The sequence below is a fragment of the Enhydra lutris genome, unplaced genomic scaffold (assembly GCF_002288905.1).
Source record: "Enhydra lutris kenyoni isolate GAN:26980312 unplaced genomic scaffold, ASM228890v2 scaffoldscaffold16, whole genome shotgun sequence".
NCBI classification, from domain to species: Eukaryota; Metazoa; Chordata; class Mammalia; order Carnivora; family Mustelidae; genus Enhydra; species Enhydra lutris.
Window position 1 is genome coordinate 21,557,348 of NW_019154100.1, and position 21,666 is coordinate 21,579,013.

Here is a 21,666-nt window from a genome sequence, read left to right on the forward strand (position 1 = left end):
AAGGCACATGACCACCACTAGTGAAAACCTAGCTAGCCTCCTCAGGCCCTTATCTCTGCCCTAGTATTTCCATGAGGGATGTTTTAAAACAGCCTCTATTTCAAAGTGCAAGTTAATTACCAGGTGATTTATTGTTGTGCATGGAATTACAAAGTAATCTTAAAAAAATGCCAGCAAAGTGTCAAGTAGAGACCTACCTTCCTGTTGACCTTTTTTTGGTTAAATACCTAATTGTCTGGCTTTTAACTTTGTTTAAACTATGAAGGAGGGGAGAAGATACTAGGAAGTTCCTTCAACTTGGTACTCTCTGGAAGAACTAATAGCAACAAAGACATATTGAAAATCTACCATATCTTCTCTGAGACATCTGAAAAAATCAGTGGAATGGATTCTACTACCTCCCTTATTTTTATAATACTTCTTGTTAAAAAACAACAACAACAAAAACCAAAGCATCAGCTCAAATTTCTTTGATCAGTTTTCTACAAAGTCTTGATTTCCAAAATTTCTCCCATGTTTTAAGTCTGAAACAATTAGTGTTGTCTCCTATTGCTAATACATCAGTTTTTGGTCCCATTTATGATGAGGTAGTGGAGCTGTATTTTTATAGTGCACTTCATAGTACCTTAACTGTGTAAGATAATTGGAAGCCCATGTTATGAGTTTTTCAAAGCATAGCTTTTTCCCTTTTTATTTTGTAATTTTTTAAAAATAACCTCTATTTCCAATGTGGGACTCAGATTTACAACCCCAAGATCAAGAGTCAAATGCTCTACTGACTGAACCAGCCAGGGACCCCTAGTTTTTTACCTTTTAAAGTATTAGGCATTTTTTGTGGTTTGAAAGACTCAGACACTAATTCATGCTATAATAGATTAAACTGTAATAAAATATTTAGAGTTTGGACCATGAGCCTGGCAGAGTAAAGATGGTACAGATGGGTAAATGCAGTCCATTCCGGTCTGCAGGAACATCAGTGCTCACTAAGGCACAACTGCAGAAATGTCATCCCTTACTGTCAGTTTTCAGATGTCAGACAACAGCATTAACTTTTACAAAATAAGTAAACTTGTTCCATATGTAATGGCTAAGAAGTGAAGAAATATTAGAAGTAAGGTGTACAAAAATACCTGTGAAGTGAGCCTCCCATGAAGAAAAGAAGGTCTAGAAAATACAACCTGCATCAGGAAACTTTGTAATTCTGATTATGTCATAAGACTGCACACGATTCTCAAATCTTTTCTAATTGCAGTCTCCTAATTGGTTTTATAACTTCCTTTTCCCTACATTCTCCTTAGAGTATCTGTGTTATATGTGCCCTTTTATATATTTTAAGTAAATTTCATACATATTAATTTGCTTTGAGAAGTATTTAATAGTATTGTGAAATCATTTAGCTAATTTGTAACATCTTACACCCTCATCTTTAAGGTTTGAGATCTGGTTGCTTTTAGAAAATAACATTTAGGGGCACCTGGGTGGCTCAGTGGGTTAAGCCTCTGCCTTCAGCTCAGGTCATGGTTTCAGGGTCCTGGGATCAAGCCCCACATCGGGCTGTCTGCTTAGCAGCCTGCTTCCCCCTCTCTAAAAGAAAACATTTGTCACCTTGAGGGAATGTAATTGAATAAATGAGAGATATATGAGCCAGGAGCCTGGGTGTCTGAGTATTTTCACCTTTGTACTAGTAGTCCTAATGCATGCCTACTCAACAACACCATTCCATGTTCATTGCCCTTTAGGGTTCTGGAGGCCAGTCTCCGGGTCTCAAGACCCAGCATACAGTTAAAATTGAAGTTTGAATGAGAAAAGTGGGATTACTATAGGCTGAATGTCTTATCTCTAAAAACTAGGCACATCAGACAAATCCAGACTGAGGGACATTCTACAGAGTATCTGACTGGTATTCCTCAAAACTATCAAGTTCATAAAAAATAAGGAATATCTGAGAAATTGTCACAGTGAAGAGGAGCCTGAGGAGAGAAGATGGTTAAATGTAGTGTATTGAGAAGGGGATCTGGGAGCAGAAAAAGAATAGTAAGTAAAAATTAAGGAAATCTGAATAACGTATGGAATTTAACGTATTGATACTGGTTCATTTGTTTTAACAAATGCATCATAGAAATGTCAGATGTAGGGGCACCTGGGTGGCTTAGTGGATTAAGCTGCTGCCTTCGGCTCAGGTCATGATCTCAGGGTCCTGGGATCGAGCCCCGCATCTGCCTCAGCATCCCTGCTGAGCAGAGAGCCTGCTTCCCCCTCTCTCTCTGCCTGACTCTCTGCCTACTTCTGATCTCTCTCTCTGTCAAATAAATAAAATCTTAAAAAAAAAAAAAAGAAATGTCAGATGTAGACATTGGGAGATACTGTGTACAGGATATAGGAATACTGAAGTCTTTGCACATTTTCCCTAAATCTAAAACTATTCTAAAATAAAGTTTATTTTAAAAAAACTAAAGCAGGGGCGGCTGGGTTGCTCAGTCATTGCGCATCTGCCTTCAACTTAGGTCATGATCCCAGGGTTCTGGGAGGCTGCTTCTCCCTCCCCCACTTGTCCTGCTTGTGTTCCCTCTCTCGCTATCTCTGTCTCTCTCTGTCAAGTGAACAAATAAAATATTTTATAGATAGATAGATAGATAGGAAAAATAAAAACAAAGCAAAAAAATAACATTTTACCAATTTTATTGTACCATTCACTAGGATGATTCTGTATAGCAAGGCTTAGAATTACCACATACAAGTAAATTGGAAACTGAGGAAAACAAAAAGCAAACAATAAAAACTCTCTTCCCAATTATCTTTCACTTGTTAGTTTAATAAAATGTCTATATATTTGGCAATTTGAAAAATAAAGGAAGCACTAAACATTTTAGTGTTTTGACCTCTTTTCTGAGGACTATGTTACTCATAAATATAACCTAGAGAAATTCACATATGCTTGTAATTGCCAATTAACAACATAATTATGTGTACATTATCAGACCATGCAGCAATTAAGAAAAATAAATCTTCCTACCTACAATACAGTTAGTTGCTCCTCAACCCACTTTATCATTACCTTTGCATTATGTTCATCAAAGTGCCTCAATCCCATTCAGAATTCTTAGAGAACTTCAAGAATGGCAACTTGGGTGCTATAAATACAGATGCTTCTTTTGTTCGACATTGTTTAACAGATTTTTTTGAGATTTAACTGACTTAAACTGCACATATGAAAGTATACGATTAGAAAAGTTTGGGCTTACATGTACACCTATGAAACCACCACGATCAACATAGAGAAAAAATCACTCCCCCAAATTTTCACATGCCTTTTGTAAACACTCCATTCAACCTTCCCTCTCCCCGCCCTGCCCCACTCTTATCAACTACTAATTTGTTTACTACCAGTATAGATTACCATGTATTTTGTAGAACTTTGTGTAAACGGAATCATATATTATGAATTCTGTCCTGCCTGACTTCTTGCACTCAGCATAGTTGTTTTCAGACCTGTTGATATTGTGAAAGGTATCAAGAGTTCCTCTTTATTGGTGAATAGTATTGCATTATATGGATGTACCACTGTTTGAGATGATTGGTATTGATGCCCATTGAAGTTATTCAGTTTGTTTACAGTTTTTGGATATTACATATAAAGTTACTCTGAACATTCATTTGTAAGTCTTCTGTGGACATGCACTTTTATTTCTCTTGGGTAAATATCTAGGATTTAAATGGACAGGATTTAAATCTAGGATTTAAATATCAAGGATTTAGGGGCGCCTGGGTGGCTCAGTGGGTTAAGCTGCTGCCTTCGGCTCGGGTCATGATCCCAGGTCCTGGGTTCGAGCCCCGCGTCGGGCTTTCTGCTGAGCGGGGAGCCTGCTTCCTCCTCTCTCTCTGCCTGCCTCTCTGCTTACTTGTGATTTCTCTCTGTCAAATAAATAAATAAAATCTTAAAAAAATAAATAAATAAATAAATAAATAAATATCAAGGATTTAAATGGACCTTATGGTAGGAGTATGTTTAAATTTTAAATGAACTACCAAATTATTTTCCTTTTATACTCCTGTAATATATAAGAATTACAGCTAGTCCACATACTTGCCAACACTTGGGATAACCAGGCATTTTAATGTTAGCCATTGGAATAAATTTTTATTTATTTTTAAAATCTTATTCTTGATAGTCCATCTTGGGATGAAAACAGAAGTCTGTCTTTTTTTTTTTTATACCACTTACTCCATTTTTTGAGGCACTGCTTTGGTATTATCCTTTTCCAAATACTCACTTTTTTTTTTTAAATTTTTAAAAGATTTTATTTATTTATTTGACAGATACAGATCACAAGTAGGCAGAGAGGCACATGGGGGGTTGGGGGAGTGGAAGCAGGCTCCCTGCTGAGCAGAGAGCCCAGTGCGGGGCTCGATCCCAGGACCTGAGATCATGACCTGAGCTGAAGGCAGAGGCTTCACCCACTGAGCCACCCAGGCACCCCACTTTTTTATTTTTTATAAAATTTAGAAACCACCCATCTTTTAAATCATATACAATAAACTGTCAGAGGGTATATTTATAAATATTGTTTAGGGCGCCTGGGTGGCTCAGTGGATTAAGCCTCTGCCTTCAGCTCAGGTCATGATCTCAGGGTCCTGGGATGGAGCCCCACATTGGGCTCTCTGCTCAGCAGGAAGCCTGCTTCCCCCCTTCTCTCTCTGCCTGCCTCTCTGCCTACTTGTGATCTCTATCAAATAAATAAATAAAATCTTTCAAAAATAAATATATAAATAAATATTGTTTAGATGAAGTATATGTTATAGAATCAAAAATAGCTCTTTTGATATGTATGCCCAATATTATAAGATCACTCTTAAAGATCAGTAATTCTCATCATTATCTGCATTTCAACAGAGGGAGTTTAAATGGGTATACTTGGTTCATGTGTAAAACTGTTACAAAGATGTATACTTGCCAAATGAAGGCCTATCTTTAGTGCTGGTACAAGATACAGGGAAAAGAAAATTTGCAATGGGAAGCAGTCAATGCAAAGGGCTTTAGTCACATTAATAGGAACACATCATGCCACAAAGATGCAGCAGAGTTTGTGGACTTAGAGTATTCAAATGACCTGAGTTATGTTGTAGCATTGTCACCTACCCTCTATATGGACTGGCACCCATTAATTTCTCTGAGCCCCAATTTTCCTATCTCTCAGAAACCTATCTTCCCAGACAGCTCATAGGACTGTGTGAGCAAAACCAAACAGAGGAATGTTATAGAACATTTTACACTCTAACATTCTTTAAAATATATTTTCAAAAGAATTATTTTTGCCATCAGTAGTTAATAGTTAATCTGTAATATTGTTTAGCTCATTGATGGATGATTATTTTATGGCCTTCCTATTTCTTTATTAAAGATAACAAAACTAGGGGTGCCTGGTGGGTCAGTCGGTTAAGTCTGCCTTTGGGTCAGGTCAGGATCTCAGGGTTCTGAGATAGAGCCCCATATTGAGCTCTCTGCTCAGCAGGGAGTCTGCTTCTCCCTTTCCCTCTGTGCTCTCTTGCTCTTTTTCTCTCAAATAAATAAATAAATCTTTTTCTAAAAAAAGATAAAGCTAGTGTGAGTCACCTGAAATTAAAATTATATACATACACATATATATGTATGTAATATTTAACATATTTATATTCAGTTGTCTTGAGTAAAAAAACAAATTAGCAAAAGTAATTCAAAATATCATGTCTATATTTATTCATTATAGCATACAATAATTTTTACCTTGCTCATTTTACAATGTCTTATATCTCAAAAACATGGTAAGATTGGCTTCTAGGGAAAAAAAATAGAATCTAAGTGTTGAGAAAGACCTTGAAAGTCCTATATCCATATGTAGATACAGAGTGTTGGGTAATTTATAAAGAGCAAATATCATTTATATAAACAATTTCCCCATTCTGAAACTTCCAATAAGAGAAGAAATGTTACTTAGCATTGCTTTATATGAACTAGTCCCAAATATTCTATTCCTAGGCCCATGACCTTCCATTCTTCACACACCTCTGCTATATGTGAACCTCAGTATTTTTTCATAAATCCATGTTCTGTTAGGCCCAAATGCCTGGTCTTGCCATAGCCTCTGTCATAATTGCCCCCCTCTCTCTTTCCCACTTGGCAAACCTTTGTTCATGTATTAAGACTTTACTCAAAAGTCATCTATTTGGCAATGTTCCTCTATTCAACTAAACAGTTAATTATGTCTGTGCTATAATATTTTTATATAGCTTCTGTTGTATACTTACTACTTTATGTTGTAATTCTTTTTTTGTCCCCCCTTATTAGCTCTCTCTGTCAAGGGCTTTGGAATTGCCCTCAATAAATACTCGAGAGTCTCCAGCTTGAAGATATTTGATTAATAATTTAAAATTAGTTATTTATGGGGTGCCTCGGTGGCTCAGTTTGTTAAGTGTCTGACTCTTGATTTTGGCTTGGGCCATGATCTCAGGGTCATGAGATTGAGCCCCACATCGGGCTCCATGCTGATCATAGAGCCTGCTTAGTATTCTCTCTTTCCCTCCCCACTCCCCCATCTCCCCAGGTGCATGTACTCTATCTCTCTCCCTAAAAAAAAAAAAATTAGTTATCTCCTAAGAACTTCCCATGTGCAGAACATGGTACCAAAAACATTAATCTGCACAATAACTCTAAAATATAGGTGACATATTTCCCCATTTAACAAATGAGGAAACTAAGACTCAGGGAGTTTAAATATCTAGTCTGACACCACAAATCCAGAAATTGACAGAAAAAAGATTTAAACCTAGGATTTGTGATTCCAGAGAACACAAATAATGAAGAAATTATTGAAAGTTAGGTTTTCCTGCTGTGCCTGGGTAGCTCAGTCATTTAAGCATCTGCCTTCAGCTCAGGTCAAGACCCCAGGGTCCTGGGATTGAGCCCCACATCAGGCTCCCAACTCAGCAGGCAGTGTGGTTTCTCTCTTTCCTTCTGCTGCTCCTCCTCCTGCTTGTTCTCTCCGACTTTCCCTCTGTCAAATAAATAAGTAAACTCTCCAGAGAAAAAAGAAAAAATTAGGTTTTCCTTTATAAACATGATACACTATATATGAGATTATTTACTATTTGTACTTAATTAGCATGTAATACAATAGTTATATGCATCATTATATATATTAGAGTATCTATAGTATGAATTGTTATTGAAACAGTAGACTGTTCCTGTATCGTGAGTCTTCTTAGTCTGTAGTTCATAAAACTTCCTTAGCTATTCATGCAGTATGATGATCTGCTTTCAATCTAAAAAATCAGTGGAAATTTGATGAAATTATCTCATTATCTCATACTTTTAGAAAAGAAGAATGAAATTGGGCTGCTGGAGGTAGAAACAACTATCTGTATTATCTAGTCTGTGTGATAGGAGATGTAGGTTAAATATAATACACATTTAGATGCTTTGAATAATAATTACAGAGTCTCATTATTATAATGTTATTGAGTCATGACAGGGAGAGATCCAACCTTGGAAAGATGTTAAACTATCCTTTTTTCCCCTCTTTTTTAATCTGCTTGTTTTAAGGACTCTTAATATCTATGCTTGACACAAACCAGCAAAGGTACACCTATTTGGAAATCTTTTTACTTTTATCAGTGGTCAGGGCCAGCTACATAGTTTGTGAAGCCCAGTGAGAAATGAAAATGTGGGGCCTCTTTATCAAAAATTACCAAGAATTACGAGATGATAACAGCAGAGCACTAAACCAATAGTGGGACCCTTTTAAGCTATGGGGCCTTGAGCAACTGAATAATTCATATACCATGAAACTGGTCTCTACTGCCACCATGACTAGGAGGAACTTTTGACTGATAGAGTGACTTACCCTCACTTCTGAGCTTTAGGTGTCATTCCTCCTTACTAACCCAAATTCTAACATTCTTAGTTGGCATGGTTGAGTACAAAACATGCATACATGCACACACACACACACACACACAAACACACACATACACAGACATATCAGGAATGTATACACCTATATTGAATATGTATATATGTATGGATGTACTCTTGACATAAATATATTTTTACATGTGTATGTATATTTACAGATGACTATATTTCAAAAACCTAAATTAGTAACAATATCTGCTTAATGCAGAAGTCTAGTTTTTTTTGTTTTTTTTTTTAAGATTTTATTTATTTGCTTGACAGAGATCGCAGGTAGGCAGAGAGGCAGGCAGAGGGAGAGAGGGGGAAGCAGGCTCCCCACTGAGCAGAGAACATGACGCAGGGCTCAATTCCAGGATCCTGGGATCATGACCCAAGCCAAAGGCAGAGGCTTTAACCCACCGAGCCACCCAGGTGCCCCAGAAGCCTAGTTTTGATGATTTGTAGTATCTCTATCCCCAATCCTGTTTCCCTAAATAATTTTAAAAATTAAAGTCCAGGTAGAGTACCCAACTTAGGTAGTTAACCACCTCTCTACTGCCATTTGGAACCTGAATGATATATATGATTTCACTGGAACTTTCCTTATTTTTTTAATTTAAATTCAATTAGCCAAGGTAATAAATACATCAGTAGTTTTTATAAGAGGGTGCTTCTTTCTCCAAATGCTCACCAATATTTGTTGTTCCCTGTCTTGTTAATTTTAGCCATTCTGACTGGCGTAAGGTGGTATCTCATTGTGTTTATGATTTGTAGTTCCCTGATGGCAAATGATGTGGAGCATTTTTTCATTGTAATATTATGTGACTAAGTCCTCAAAAAAGAATATATAAACAAGTCCTGAAAATTAACAAGAATAAGACAGTTCCAACAGAAAACCAAGCAAAACCTGACAATTCACAGCAGAGAATATCCAAATCATCACTAGTCATACGAAAAGTTGTTCAACTTTATCAGTCATCAGGGAAATCCAAATAAAGCCACATATGATAGTACCCACCTACCAAAGACAAAAAGTACCAAGTGTTAGTGAGAATAGAGTAGCCATAACTCTCCTGCATTTGGGGAGTTTATAAATTGGGACAACCACTTTAAAAAGCTGTTTGGCAGAACCTAAAAAAACTGGGCAGTTCTTCTCCTTAGTATGTAACTTGTAGAATTCTCTGCATATATGTTCATCCAATAAACGTGTATAGGAATCTATTCATAACAGAAAAAACCTGGAACTTCCCAAATGCCAATCAGCAATAGTATGGATAAATTGTGGTATATACAAATGGAATTTTGCTCAGTAATAAGAATGAATGATCTGCAACTAAATACAACAAAATGGATGAATATAAAAAAACGTAATGTTAAACAAAAATTCATAGATACAGAGGGGTATATATTGCATGGTCCCACTTACATAAAATACAACAGAAAATCAAAACTAATCTATACAGTTTAAAGTCAGGATAGTGATTACCTATCACTAGTGGTGTGGATAAACAGTGACAGTGATTGAACAGAGCCTAAAGAGAGTTTCAGAGTCCTGGTAATGACCTTTTTAAAAAATGGATGTTATGCATCTGGATGTATTTTTTTGTTAAATGCACTAATCTATGCATTTACGAGTACTTTTCCATATCTGTAAGAAATTTGTGAAAAAGTTAAAAATATGTATTACCTTGAATTCATACCCAACTAGTTAAGTAATAGAGATTACTTAACATTTTAGAGATGAAGAAAATAGTGAGTTTAAGTTACTGAATTACTTTTAGTTACTAATAGCCAGGCAATTATTACATAGCTCAGAATAAATGATCTTTAATTTCCTGTCTAGTTCAAGATACTGTAATTTTACAAGTCCACCAAATTAGAATCTAATTAACTTTCAGATTTTCTTTTTATTCTAATTTTTATTGGCCTTCCTAATCTATTAAAGTCCAAATTTCTATATGCACAGATAAGTTTCCTTGATATTTAAAATAATACTACAGGGGCACCTGGGTGGCTGAGCTGGTTGAGCATCTGATGTTGATTTTGGCTCAAGTCTGATCTCAGGGTTGTGAAATCAAGCCCCATGTTAGGCTCTGCACTCCATGGGGAGTCTACTTGAGATTTTCTCTCTCCTTCTTCCTCTGCCCCTCCCTCTTACTTGTATGTGCACCCTTTCTCTCTCTCTCTCAAATAAATAAATCTTTTAAAAAAATACTACAATAGGCTTTCTTGAATATTGCAGAGTTTGTTATTTATATTATTTTCTTATTTATTTTTTATACTTACTCTTTTGTAGGCAAGCAAACGTCGGACTACAATTGTCATAGCACACCGACTTTCCACTATTCGAAATGCAGATCTCATTGTGACTATGAAAGATGGGATGGTGGTGGAAAAAGGAACACATGCTGAACTAATAGCAAACCAAGGTCTATATTATTCACTTGCAATGTTACAGGTATGTTTATGTTATATAATGCTATGTTAGCAGGGTTTTTTTTTTTAACTTTTCAGAGATCATACCACAGAAGTATTGAATCATCATCTCAGTTTTCAGAAAGCAACCAAGGAATTCCTCAATGAAGAAGTTCACTGTGATTAATATCTTCAGCATTGTGCTAGATAATATGAAAACTAAAGAATTAATGGGTACATAGCACCTAATAATTGCTGGGTGCACTGCAAATAGGCTTCAAAGCTTGTACATGGCAGATCCAGAACAGTCTAACTCTATATACTGTCATCTTTTCATTAGAACACAAATTTAACACACAATCTCTGAAAACTTAGTTGCAGAGGCAAAATGCAGAATCTTGCATATGGATGTTACAAAATACAGAAATAACCAAAACTGGTAGGGAGAGGGGAAGCTAGATTACCCATGGAAGGTTTCATGAAGAAGTCTTGAAGGCTAGAAGGTGGGAGTTAGAAGAGGAAGAGAAGTCTTTGTGGGTGGAGAAGCACCACAGATATAAGAAGGAACTTGGTGTGCAACAAACAGAAAAACCAGCCTTCCTCCCACAAGTAAAAATGAATGTTGGGAGCATAATCAAAAACAGTTGTATTAGAAAGCCAAGTCATGGAAATTCTTTTTTTTTAAGATTTTATTTATTTATTTGACAGAGATCAAAAGTAGGCAGAGAGGCAGGCAGAGAGAAAGGAAGGGAAGCTGGCTCCCTGCTGAGCAGAGAACCCGATGCGGGGCTCGATCCCAGACCCTGGGATCATGATCTGAGCCAGAGGCAGAAGCTTTAATCCACTGAGCCACCCAGGCACCCCCAAATCATGGAAATTCTTAGAAACCAGGCAGAAGAGTTGTTATTTTTTTTTTCCACTCTGACTTACTTTACTGTATCAGAATCACCTAACGCATTGCCTGACACATATAGGCATTCAATAAATGCTTGCTGAATAAAAGGATATATATAAAAATGTATGTTATATAAACCACACCCTCTCAGGTAGACTAGAAAGCTTATCAATCAAAAGCTTTAGCCAATCAAAAGGAGGTATGATAATGCTGAAGGCACTCTGGCATATTCTTTTTTTTCAGATCCACATTTCAGCATGCCAGGTGATCTCACATAGTTTTTTCATTAGGACACATTAATATAAATTGTAGGAATTTGGCTGTAGCTAACTTCCTCCTTCTGGCCCAGGTCTTCTCTTGACCTGGAAGGCAGTCTTCTTTTCAAGGGGTCATGTACAGACAACAAATCTCACTGCTTTGCAGTTTATTTTACTTCTTCAACTTTCTGATTACATTTTTTATGTTAATATTATTATTCCATATATAAAGGACCTATATAACTCAACATGAGAAAAAACAAATCCAATTTAAAAATGGCAGAAAATATAAGTAGACATTTATCCAAAGAAGACATTCAGATGCCCAACATGAAAAGCTGCTCAATATTACTCATCATCAGGAAAATACAAATCAAAAATATCATAAGATATCACCTCACATCTGTCAGAATGGCTAAAATAAAAACCACAAGAAACAAGTGTTGGTGAAAATGTGGAGAAAAAGGAAACTTCATGCACTATTGGTGAGAATGCAAACTCGTGGAGCCACTGTGGAAAACTGTATGGCAGGTCCTCAGAAAGTTAAAAATAGAACTACCCTCTGACCCAGTAATTGCACTACTTGATATTTAGCAAAAAAATACAAAAACACAAATTCAAAGGGAAACATGCAACCCTGTGTTTATTGCAGCTTTATTACAATAGCTAAATTATGGAAGCAACCCCAGTGTCCATTGATTGATAAATGGATAAAGAAGATGTGGGGTGTGTGTGTGTGTGTGTGTGTGTGTGTGTGTGTGTGTTGGAATATTATTCAGCCATAAAAAATAATGAAATCTTGCCATTGGTGACAACATGGATGGAACTAGAGAGAATAATGCTCAGTGAAATAGGTCAGTCAGAGAAAATCAAATACCATTTCACTTATATGTGGAATTTAAGAAACAAAACAAATAAGCAAAGGGAAAAAGAGAGAGAGAGAAGCCAAGAAAGAGAGTCTTCAACTATAGAGAACAAATAAATGGTTACCAAAGGGGAGGTGGGTGGGGGAGGAGGGGAGGGTAAATTAAATAGGTGATGGGGATTAAAGAATACACTTATCATGACCAACACTGAGTAATGTATAGAATTGTTGACTCACAATATTATACATGTAAAACTAATATAAAGCTGTATGTTAACTATACTGGAATTAAAATTTAAAACTTAATAATTTTCACAAATTAGAAAATTTAGAAAGTTATGATCCTCCATCTCATCATCAAACTCAAAACTTCACATTTAAAACCTTAGCTTTCTCCACAATGCTAGAATAAGTTATTTTTAAACATTTGCTATAAAGCAGGGATAGTCTTTAAAAAGTTTGAAAATATAATCTTATATTGATTCAAAAACTGCCAGTTCCAATTTTATTTCACATTAGGCCATATTTTACTTTAAAAATAAAAGTTAGCTGTTATATGCGAGTTGAATTTGCATGATTTTCTTTCCAGAGTAGACTTAATAAGTTATGAAATTATGAAGTTCAATATTTTCAAACTAAAAAGTATAATAATAAAAGAAAATAGCTATGGTTAAATTAACCCTATTTTGAGATTTTTTTTTTAAACCAGTATATTCAGATCTTTCTTTGAAGTAACATGTCTTAATTTTTCATTATAACTAAACAAAAACTCTATTATTAGGTCTTAGATTAAAGAGTTTCACAGTGTAAGGAAAATAAAAATGGAGTGTTTGTGGTATAAATGTATAAATACTTAAAATGCCTTATTCAAAATGGATTAGTAGTCTCTCGTTACCTAAAATAATGTTCATTCTGATAAAACAATACCATTTTAATATTCAATGAACAACTACAATATTCTGGGTACTGCATAGTAAATATAACATCCATGATATCTCCATGGACAGGAACTCATTTCTGAAATCCTAGAAGTGCATATTTACCGCTGTGCCTATAGTGCCCAAATGAATCAGTTTATTAGAATCCATGTGTCCCTAAGTACTAAGAAGTTAATATTGCTAAGGGAATCAATTTCAGGAAACAGAATAGCAGTGGTTAGGATTATGGGCTCTGGAGACATCATAAATTTGAAAATCCTGACTCTGCCACTTAACAGTTTTAGGACCTTAGGTGAGTTATTTAAATTCTCTGTGCCTCAGTTTGCTAATCTTTAACATGGGGAAAATAATAGTAACTTATTTATGAATTACTGTGAGTATTAAATGAGTCATTCATGTAAAGTGCTTAGAATCTATGTTGGCATACTAAATTTTATTATATTACTAATACTAACATTATTCAGTCAAACTTTTTATGAAAGTTCAAACCATGAAGATTAATGCTATAATTATTTACCTTGAACATACATGATTATTTCCAGACCTATTCCTTTAGTGACTTTTCGCATGAAAATTAAATAAAAACAAGTAGAGATAGATACATACCAAAACTTCTTGTCATCATTATTTTGTCTAGCAGCCTTCTCAGGAAAAGAGCTTGTCTTTGACCTGTTAAAGAAACTTCTTAGAAAAATTTATTATGAGAAGAGGTCAAATTTTTATTTTAAACTTGCTACAAAGTAAATAGCTCTTGAAAAAAGACAAAGGATTTCTTTCTTGGTAGAGAAATTTATAGAAAAAAAGAGAAAGTGATAGCATAGAAGAATGTCTGATTAAAGATGTTAGGATACTATAAGGCTGGTTAAAATTTACTGTACTTTGAAATGCCTGATTAATAGTTGTTAAGCTTGTCAAAGAATCACAGTCACTGAAAAGACTTCCACGTACATATTCTCATTTGCACCTAAATCCACGTAAGGCTTTTTGTCTCCGCTCCCCACCCTGGTCTGGGACACCATCATCCAAACCAGGCTGCTCATTTCTGTCTTGTCTCCCATCCCGTCTCTTCATGGAGAAGCCACAGATTTACTTACACCACATTCAGAGGAGCAGGAAATATGTAATTTCTTTATTTCACTAAATTTGGTCTCATTTCTCTGAATAGCAAGAAAAACAAAAACTAGACTTAGAGCAATCTGGTTTAGAACTTCATCTTATCAAAAAAAAAAGAAAAAAAAAAAAAGAACTTCATCCTATCCAGTGATTTAAACAGTTGTTTTTTGTTGTAGTTGGGTTTTGTTTCGTTTTGTTTTTAAGTTAACTTGATGTCTCTGGGATTTTTTATTCTCTAGGAACTGGTCCTACTGATTTCGCTTTCTGAGCAGTTTGGAATGGGCAGGAGTTGCTGGCCTGGAAAGTGTTCCTGCCTCCTGAGATCTCTCTCATGCCCAGGGCTAGCATCACATTTAAGTGCCTAGGGATATGTTATAAATTTACAAGCTCTACAAAAGGGTAGGAAAAGTAGCTACTCTTCTGTAGGTAGCAGCAGAGTCAGAAAGAGTGAGTCATCTCCCTCACGAAGCTCTTTTTACTAAAATCTGTCCCTACTAATGGAATAATTGTTTTGAACTAAGGCATTATTTTTTCCAGTTGAAGTACAGGTCTTTGGAAAAGAAGCCACAATAAGCTCTTGTCACCCATTAACATTTTAGTAAAAGTTGGACTTACTAGCTCTCTACCAAGCCTGAAAACTTCAGCAAGAGCTGCACAGGAATGTATCACTTTCAGTATCAAAGGCAATACAGTTTTAGAGGGGTGCTTAAGAAAAGTCTTGAATTTTGAAAACATTGTTCTAATAGTAATATATATTCTTCATTTAAGGATATTAGAAAAGCTGATGAACAGATGGAATCAGTGTCTACTGAAATAAGTATCAACTCCGTTCCTCTGTACTCTGTGAAGAGCAGCAAGTCAGACCTTCCTAACAGGTCTGAGGAATCCATCCAGTATAAAGAGGTAATGGGTAATGGTTTAAGTTTTATTCACATGTTCTCCAATTAATTTTTATTTAATTCTTATAATATTTAGAATTTATGATAAAATATTACTATAACACTAAGTGTACAAAACATAAGTCTTTCCCAAATTTCACTGTAATATCACTGTGATGCTTTAAGAAGGTGGCCCTCAAACAAGACCATATATGTCACAGTCCATTTTGGGGTCAAGAAAACTCTTAAGAATGGGCTTGTTCTTCTTTTTCTAGTTCCTTTAGGTGTAACAGGAATTGGCTAGTGAAAATTCAGAGAACTTTAAAGAATGCAGAGGTAGGAGATAAAAGTAGCAACCACTACTGAGGTTAAAATAGAGATCCAAGGAAGAGTCTCATTTTTTCCCCCTGTCAAGGCTGAGATTCATACCTTGGTTCAGAGGACACAGCTTTGGTTCAGTGGATAGCAGAGAAGTTGCTAAGGTACCTCACTGGTGGAGTTTGCTGGAAATCTGTCCTGTTGCATGCCACAACCTACTGGGTACCAGGAGAAGCTACAGAGTACTGTTGGAACCAGGAGCTGGAGAGGTTGCCCTCTGCAGGAGTCAAGTACAGTTCCATGTATAAGCAGGTGCAAGCATTAGTCACCTGGCAAAAACACAGACCAGTGCTGTCTGGGTCCCCTGGTTACACCTTCCTGGCCAAGCCAAGAGCTGGAGAAAGCATCTGCTGGCCAAACATAGGAGAAAACCGTACTCAGCAGGCACCTACTCTGACAAAACTCTGCAAGCAGAGCAGCAGAAAGAAAAGCTTATCCTGGAGGAGCCTTCCCAGAAAGCCACCAAAAAGAGAAGAAAAATTCCCTCCTTGTGCAACGTTTTTCCGGCACCCTTAACAGACAAGGGTGACATTCCTTTACTAACTGGTAAAGGAAAAATGTTTATAAGGCAAAAGAGCGGATTTAGACCCAAGAGGAAATAAATCAGTAACCACGACAAAGATGGTATTATTTTAAATAAGGGGAATAGCTAATATAATGGCCTGGAGTTGGGGGTCACATTGATTAAGAAGAAAGGGATGAGCAGAGAGTTGTGTGAGATAGTCAGGGACCAGATCTGTAGCACCTTGTAGATAGATAGATAGATATTGGAAATATTTTATTTTAAGGTTCCTAACTGATATGCAATATTACTTGAAGGTAGACTATGACCTTAATAGTAGTCAAATTTGATTTCAGAGCAAAAAAAAAAAAAAAAAAAAAAACGGAATAAAGAAGGTTTTTTCATAATTTTAAAAGGATCAATTTGGGCACCTAATTGGCTCACTCATTAAGCGTCTGCCTTCAGCTCAGGTCATGATCCTAGGATCCTGGGATCGAGCCCCCCACATCAGGCTCCCTGCTCAGCAGAAAGCCTGCTTCTCCCTCTCCCACTCCCCCTGCTTCTATTCCCTCTCTCTCTGTCAAATAAATAAATAAAATCATTTTTAAAAAACAAATAAAAGAATCAATTTATCAAGAACTGAAAAGAGTAATAAAAATTCACAATTTTATTCAGAGATTTCAATACATCTCTTAAATATTGATAAAACAAGTAGAAAAAATTCGGCAGGGAAATCGCACTACTGGATATTTACCCTAAAGATACAAATGTAGTGATCCGAAGGGGCACGTGCACCCAAATGTTTATAGCAGCAGTGTCCACAATAGCCAAACTATGGAGAGAACCTAGATGTCCATCAATAGATGAATGGATAAAGAAGATGTGGTATAGATATACAATGGAATACTATGCAGCCATCAAAAGAAATCTTGCCATTTGTAGATGACATGGATGGAACTAGAGGGATCAGGAGGGAGACAAACCATAAGAGACTTTTTTTTTTTAAGATTTTATTTATTTATTTGATAGACAGAGATCACAAGTAGGCAGAGACAGGCAGAGAGAGAGGAAGGGAAGCAGGCTCCCTGCTGAGCAGAGAGCCAGACATGGGGCTCGATCCCAGGACCCTGGGATCATGACTTGAGCCAAAGGCAGGGCCTTTAATCCACTGAGCCACCCAGGCGCCCCCATAAGAGACTCTTAATCTCACAAAACAAACTGAAGGTTGCTGGGGGGAGTGGGGGAATGGAGAGGTTGGTTGAGTTATGGACTTTGGGGAGGGTATGTGAAATGGTGACTGCTGTGAAGTGTGTAAACCTGGCGATTCACAGGCCTGTACCCCTGGGGCTAATAATACATTATATGTTAATTAAAAAGGAAAAAAATTCAGCAGGGATATAGATGACTTTAATAGCATTCTCAAGGGGCGCCTGAGTGGCTCAGTGGGTTAATAGCATTCTCAACCAGCTTAACCTAATAGACATTTATAAAAGTCTCCATGTATCAGCTGAAGAATACACATTCTTTTCAAATGCATCTGAAACATTTATTGAGATAGACCATATTCTAAGCCATAACACAATATTTTTTTAAAATTCATATAATGCACAGTATATTACTTAACCTATGTAGAATTACATCAGAAATCAAAAACAGAGGGAAGCCTGGCTAGCTCAGTTGGTAGAGTGTGCAGCTCTTGATCTTGGAGTTATAGGTTCAAGTCCCATGTTAGGTGTATAGATTAGTTAAAAATAAAATCGTTTAAAAAAAAGAAGAAAAAAGAAAAAGAAATCAAGAACAGAAGGTGGCCTAGAAATCTTTAAATATTTGGAAGCTAAACAACTCACTTCTAAATAATACATGGATCAAAGAAGAAATCAAAGGAGAAATTCAAAAGTATTTTGAACTGAATTAAAATGAAACCAAACATAATCAAAATGTATCCTGTGATCTAGCAACTGTACTACTAGGTATTTACCCAAAGAATACAGAAACACTAATTCAAAGGGATACATGCACCCAGATGTTTATAGCAGCATTGTGTACAATAGCCAAATTATGGAAACAGCCCAAGTGTCCATCAACCAATGAATGGATAAAGAAGATGTGGTAAATATACACAATGGAGTATTACTCAGCCATAAAAAAGAATGAAATCTTGCCATTTGCAACAACGTGGATGGAGCTAGAGAGTATTATGCTAAGTGAAATAAGTCAGAGAAAGACAAATATTCTATGATTTCACTCATATGTGGAATTTAAGAAACAAAACAGACAAAGGGAAAAGAAAAGACAGAGAAGCAAACCAAGAAACAGACACTTGGGCACCTGGGTGGCTCAGTTGGTTAAGTGACCGCCTTCGGCTCAGGTCATGATCCTGGAGTCTCGGGATCGAGTTCTGCATTGGGGTCCCAGCCTAGCGGGAATTCTGCTTCTCCCTCTGACTTTCTCCCCTCTCATGCTCACTCACTCTCTCTCTCTCAAATAAATAAATAATCTTAAAAAAAAAAAAGAAAGAAAGAAAGAAAGAAAGAAAGAAAAGAAACAGACTCTTAACTATAGAGAACAAACTGAGGGTTACCAGGGAGGTGATGGGTGAGGGGGTGGATTAGGTGATGGGTATTAAGGAGTCCACTTGTCATGATGAGCACCAGGTGATATATGGAAGTGTTGAAACACTATATTGTACACCTGAAACTAATATTACACTGCATGTTAACTAACTGGAATTTAAATTAAACCTTAAAAAAAGTAAATCAAATTTTTAAAAAATGTATGTGATGACATTTAAAGTAGTATTGAGAAAGAAATTTATACAACTAAACACCTATATCATATAAAAAGGAAAAACCCAAATTAATAAAGTTATCCCTTAAGAAACTAGAAGGAAAAGAATAATTATAAAACAAAAAAAATTTTTAAAAATAAAAATTAAAAAAAGAAATTTAAAAAAAAGAAAAGAAAAAAAAGAAAAATAATGCAATCCAAAGCTGTTTTTTTTTTTTTTAAAGATTTTATTTAGTTATTTGACAGACAGAGATCACAAGTAGGCAGAGAGGCAGGCAGAGAGAGAGAGGAAGGGAAGCAGGCTCTCTGCTGAGCAGAGAGCCCGATGTGGGGCTCGATCCCAGGACCCTAAGACCATGACCTGAGCCGAAGGCAGAGGCTTAACCCACTGAGCCACCCAGGCGCCCCCCAAAGCTGGTTTTTTGAGAGCATCAATAAACTGAAAAACCACTGGACTGAATGAACAAATTAAGAAAAAAGACACAAATTACCAATATCAAGAATTAGAGTGGTGACATCACTACAGGTTCTACAGATATTAAAAGAAAAATAAGATAATCTTTTGAAATCATTTATGCGAATAAATCCTACAACTCAGATGAAATGGACAAATTCTTTGAAAGACACAAACTACCAAAGCCCACTCAAGAATAAATTAATTTAAAAAGAATAGATTAATAGCTTGAATAATCTTATATCTTGAATTTGCCATGAAAACATTTCCTTTAAAGAAAACTTCAGGCCCACTTGGTTTAACTGGTGAATTCTACCACAAAGAAAATTGAAGAGCTCCTATTTTATGAGACCAACATTACTCTGGTATCAAAATGAACAAAGATGTTACAAGAAAACAAAATTATAGGTAAATATCCAACAATGAACATAGATGGAAAAATTCTTAACAAAATTTTAGTAAATCTAATGAACCCTATATAAAAAGAATAATACATCATCACCAGGTAGGATTTATCTAAGAAGTACAAGTTTGGTTTAACATTAAGAAATTAATGTAATTCTGGGGCGCCTGGGTGGCTCAGTGGGTTAAGCCTCTGCCTTCGGCTCAGGTCATGATCTCAGGGTCCTGGGATCGAGTCCCGCATCGGGTTCTCCGCTCAGCGGAGAACCTGCTTCCTACTCTATCTCTCTCTCTGCCTGCCTCTCTGCCTACTTGTGATCTCTCTCTGTGAAATAAATGAATAAAATCTTTAAAAAAAAAAAAAAAAAGAAATTAATGTAATTCTGGGGCGCCTGGGTGGCTCAGTGGGTTAAAGCCTCTGCCTTCGGCTCAGGTCATGATCCCAGGGTCCTGGGATCGAGCCCCGCATCAGGCTCTCTGCTCAGCAGGGAGCCTGCTTCCTCCTCTCTCTCTGCCTGCTTCTCTGCCTACTTGTGATCTCTGTCTATCAAATAAATAAAATCTTAAAAAGAAAAAAAAGAAATTAATGTAATTCCTCTTAATGTTGAAAAAGAAAGCCAAAGTTGGTGGCATCACAATTCCAGATTTCAAGCTCTATTACAAAGCTGTAATCATCAAGACAGTATGGTACTGGCACAAAAACAGATACATAGATCAATGGAACAGAACAGAGAGCCCAGAAATAGACCCTCAACTCTATGGTCAACTAATCTTCGACAAAGCAGGAAAGAATGTCCAATGGGAAAAAGACAGTCTCTTCAACAAATGGTGTTGGGAAAATTGGATAACCACATGCAGAAAAATGAAACTGGACCATTCCTTTACACCACACACAAAAATAGACTCCAAATGGATGAAAGACCTCAATGTGAGAAAGGAATCCATCAAAATCCTTGAGGAGAACACAGGCAGCAACCTCTTCAACCTCAGCCACAGCAACTTCTTCCTAGGAACGTCGCCAAAGGCAAGGGAAGCAAGGGCAAAAATGAACTATTGGGACTTCATCAAGATCAAAAGGTTTTGCACAGCAAAGGAAACAGTCAACAAAACCAAAAGACAACTGACAGAATGAGAGAAGATATTTGCAAACAACATATCAGATAAAGGGCTAGTATCCAAAATCTACAAAGAACTTATCAAACTCAACACCCAAAGAACAAACAATCCAATCAAGAAATGGGCAGAGGACATCAACAGACATTTCTGCAAAGAAGACATCCAAATGGCCAACAGACACGTGAAAAAGTGCTCCACATCACTTAGCATCAGGGAAATACAAATTAGAACCACAGTGAGACACGACCTCACACCAGTCAGAATGGCTAAAATTAACAAGTCAGGAAATGACAGATGCTGGCGAGGATGCGTAGAAAGGGGAATCCTCCTACACTGTTGGTGGGAATGCAAGCTGGTGCAGCCACTCGGGAAAACAGCATGGAGGTTCCTCAAAAAGTTGAAAATAAAGCTACCCTATGACCCAGCAATCGCACTACCGGGTATTTACCCTATTTATTAGGGTATTTGTAAATAACCTACATTTACAAATGTTGTGATCCAAAGGGGCAGGTGCACCTGAATGTTTATAGCAGCAATGTCCACAATAGCCAAACTATGGAAAGAACCTAGATGTCCATCAACAGATGAATGGATAAAGAAGATGTGGTATAGATATACAATGGAATACTATGTAGCCATCAAAAGAAATGAAATCTTGCCTTTGGCAACGACATGGATGGAACTAGAGGGTATTATGCTGAGCGAAATAAGTCAATCAGAGAAAGACAATTATCATATG

At 36.5% G+C, this 21,666-nt stretch overlaps 1 protein-coding gene across 1 annotated transcript in view; it reads left to right on the plus strand.

Annotated features, from left to right (window-relative positions):
* LOC111147335 (ATP binding cassette subfamily B member 5) overlaps window positions 1–21,666 on the plus strand; it is a 114,285-nt gene that overhangs the window by 44,880 nt on the left and 47,739 nt on the right. Inside the window, exons 14-15 of the mRNA XM_022503327.1 lie at window positions 10,224–10,385; window positions 15,179–15,313. Coding sequence (XP_022359035.1) covers window positions 10,224–10,385; window positions 15,179–15,313 — 297 coding nt within the window. The remainder of the gene's footprint in view (window positions 1–10,223; window positions 10,386–15,178; window positions 15,314–21,666) is intronic.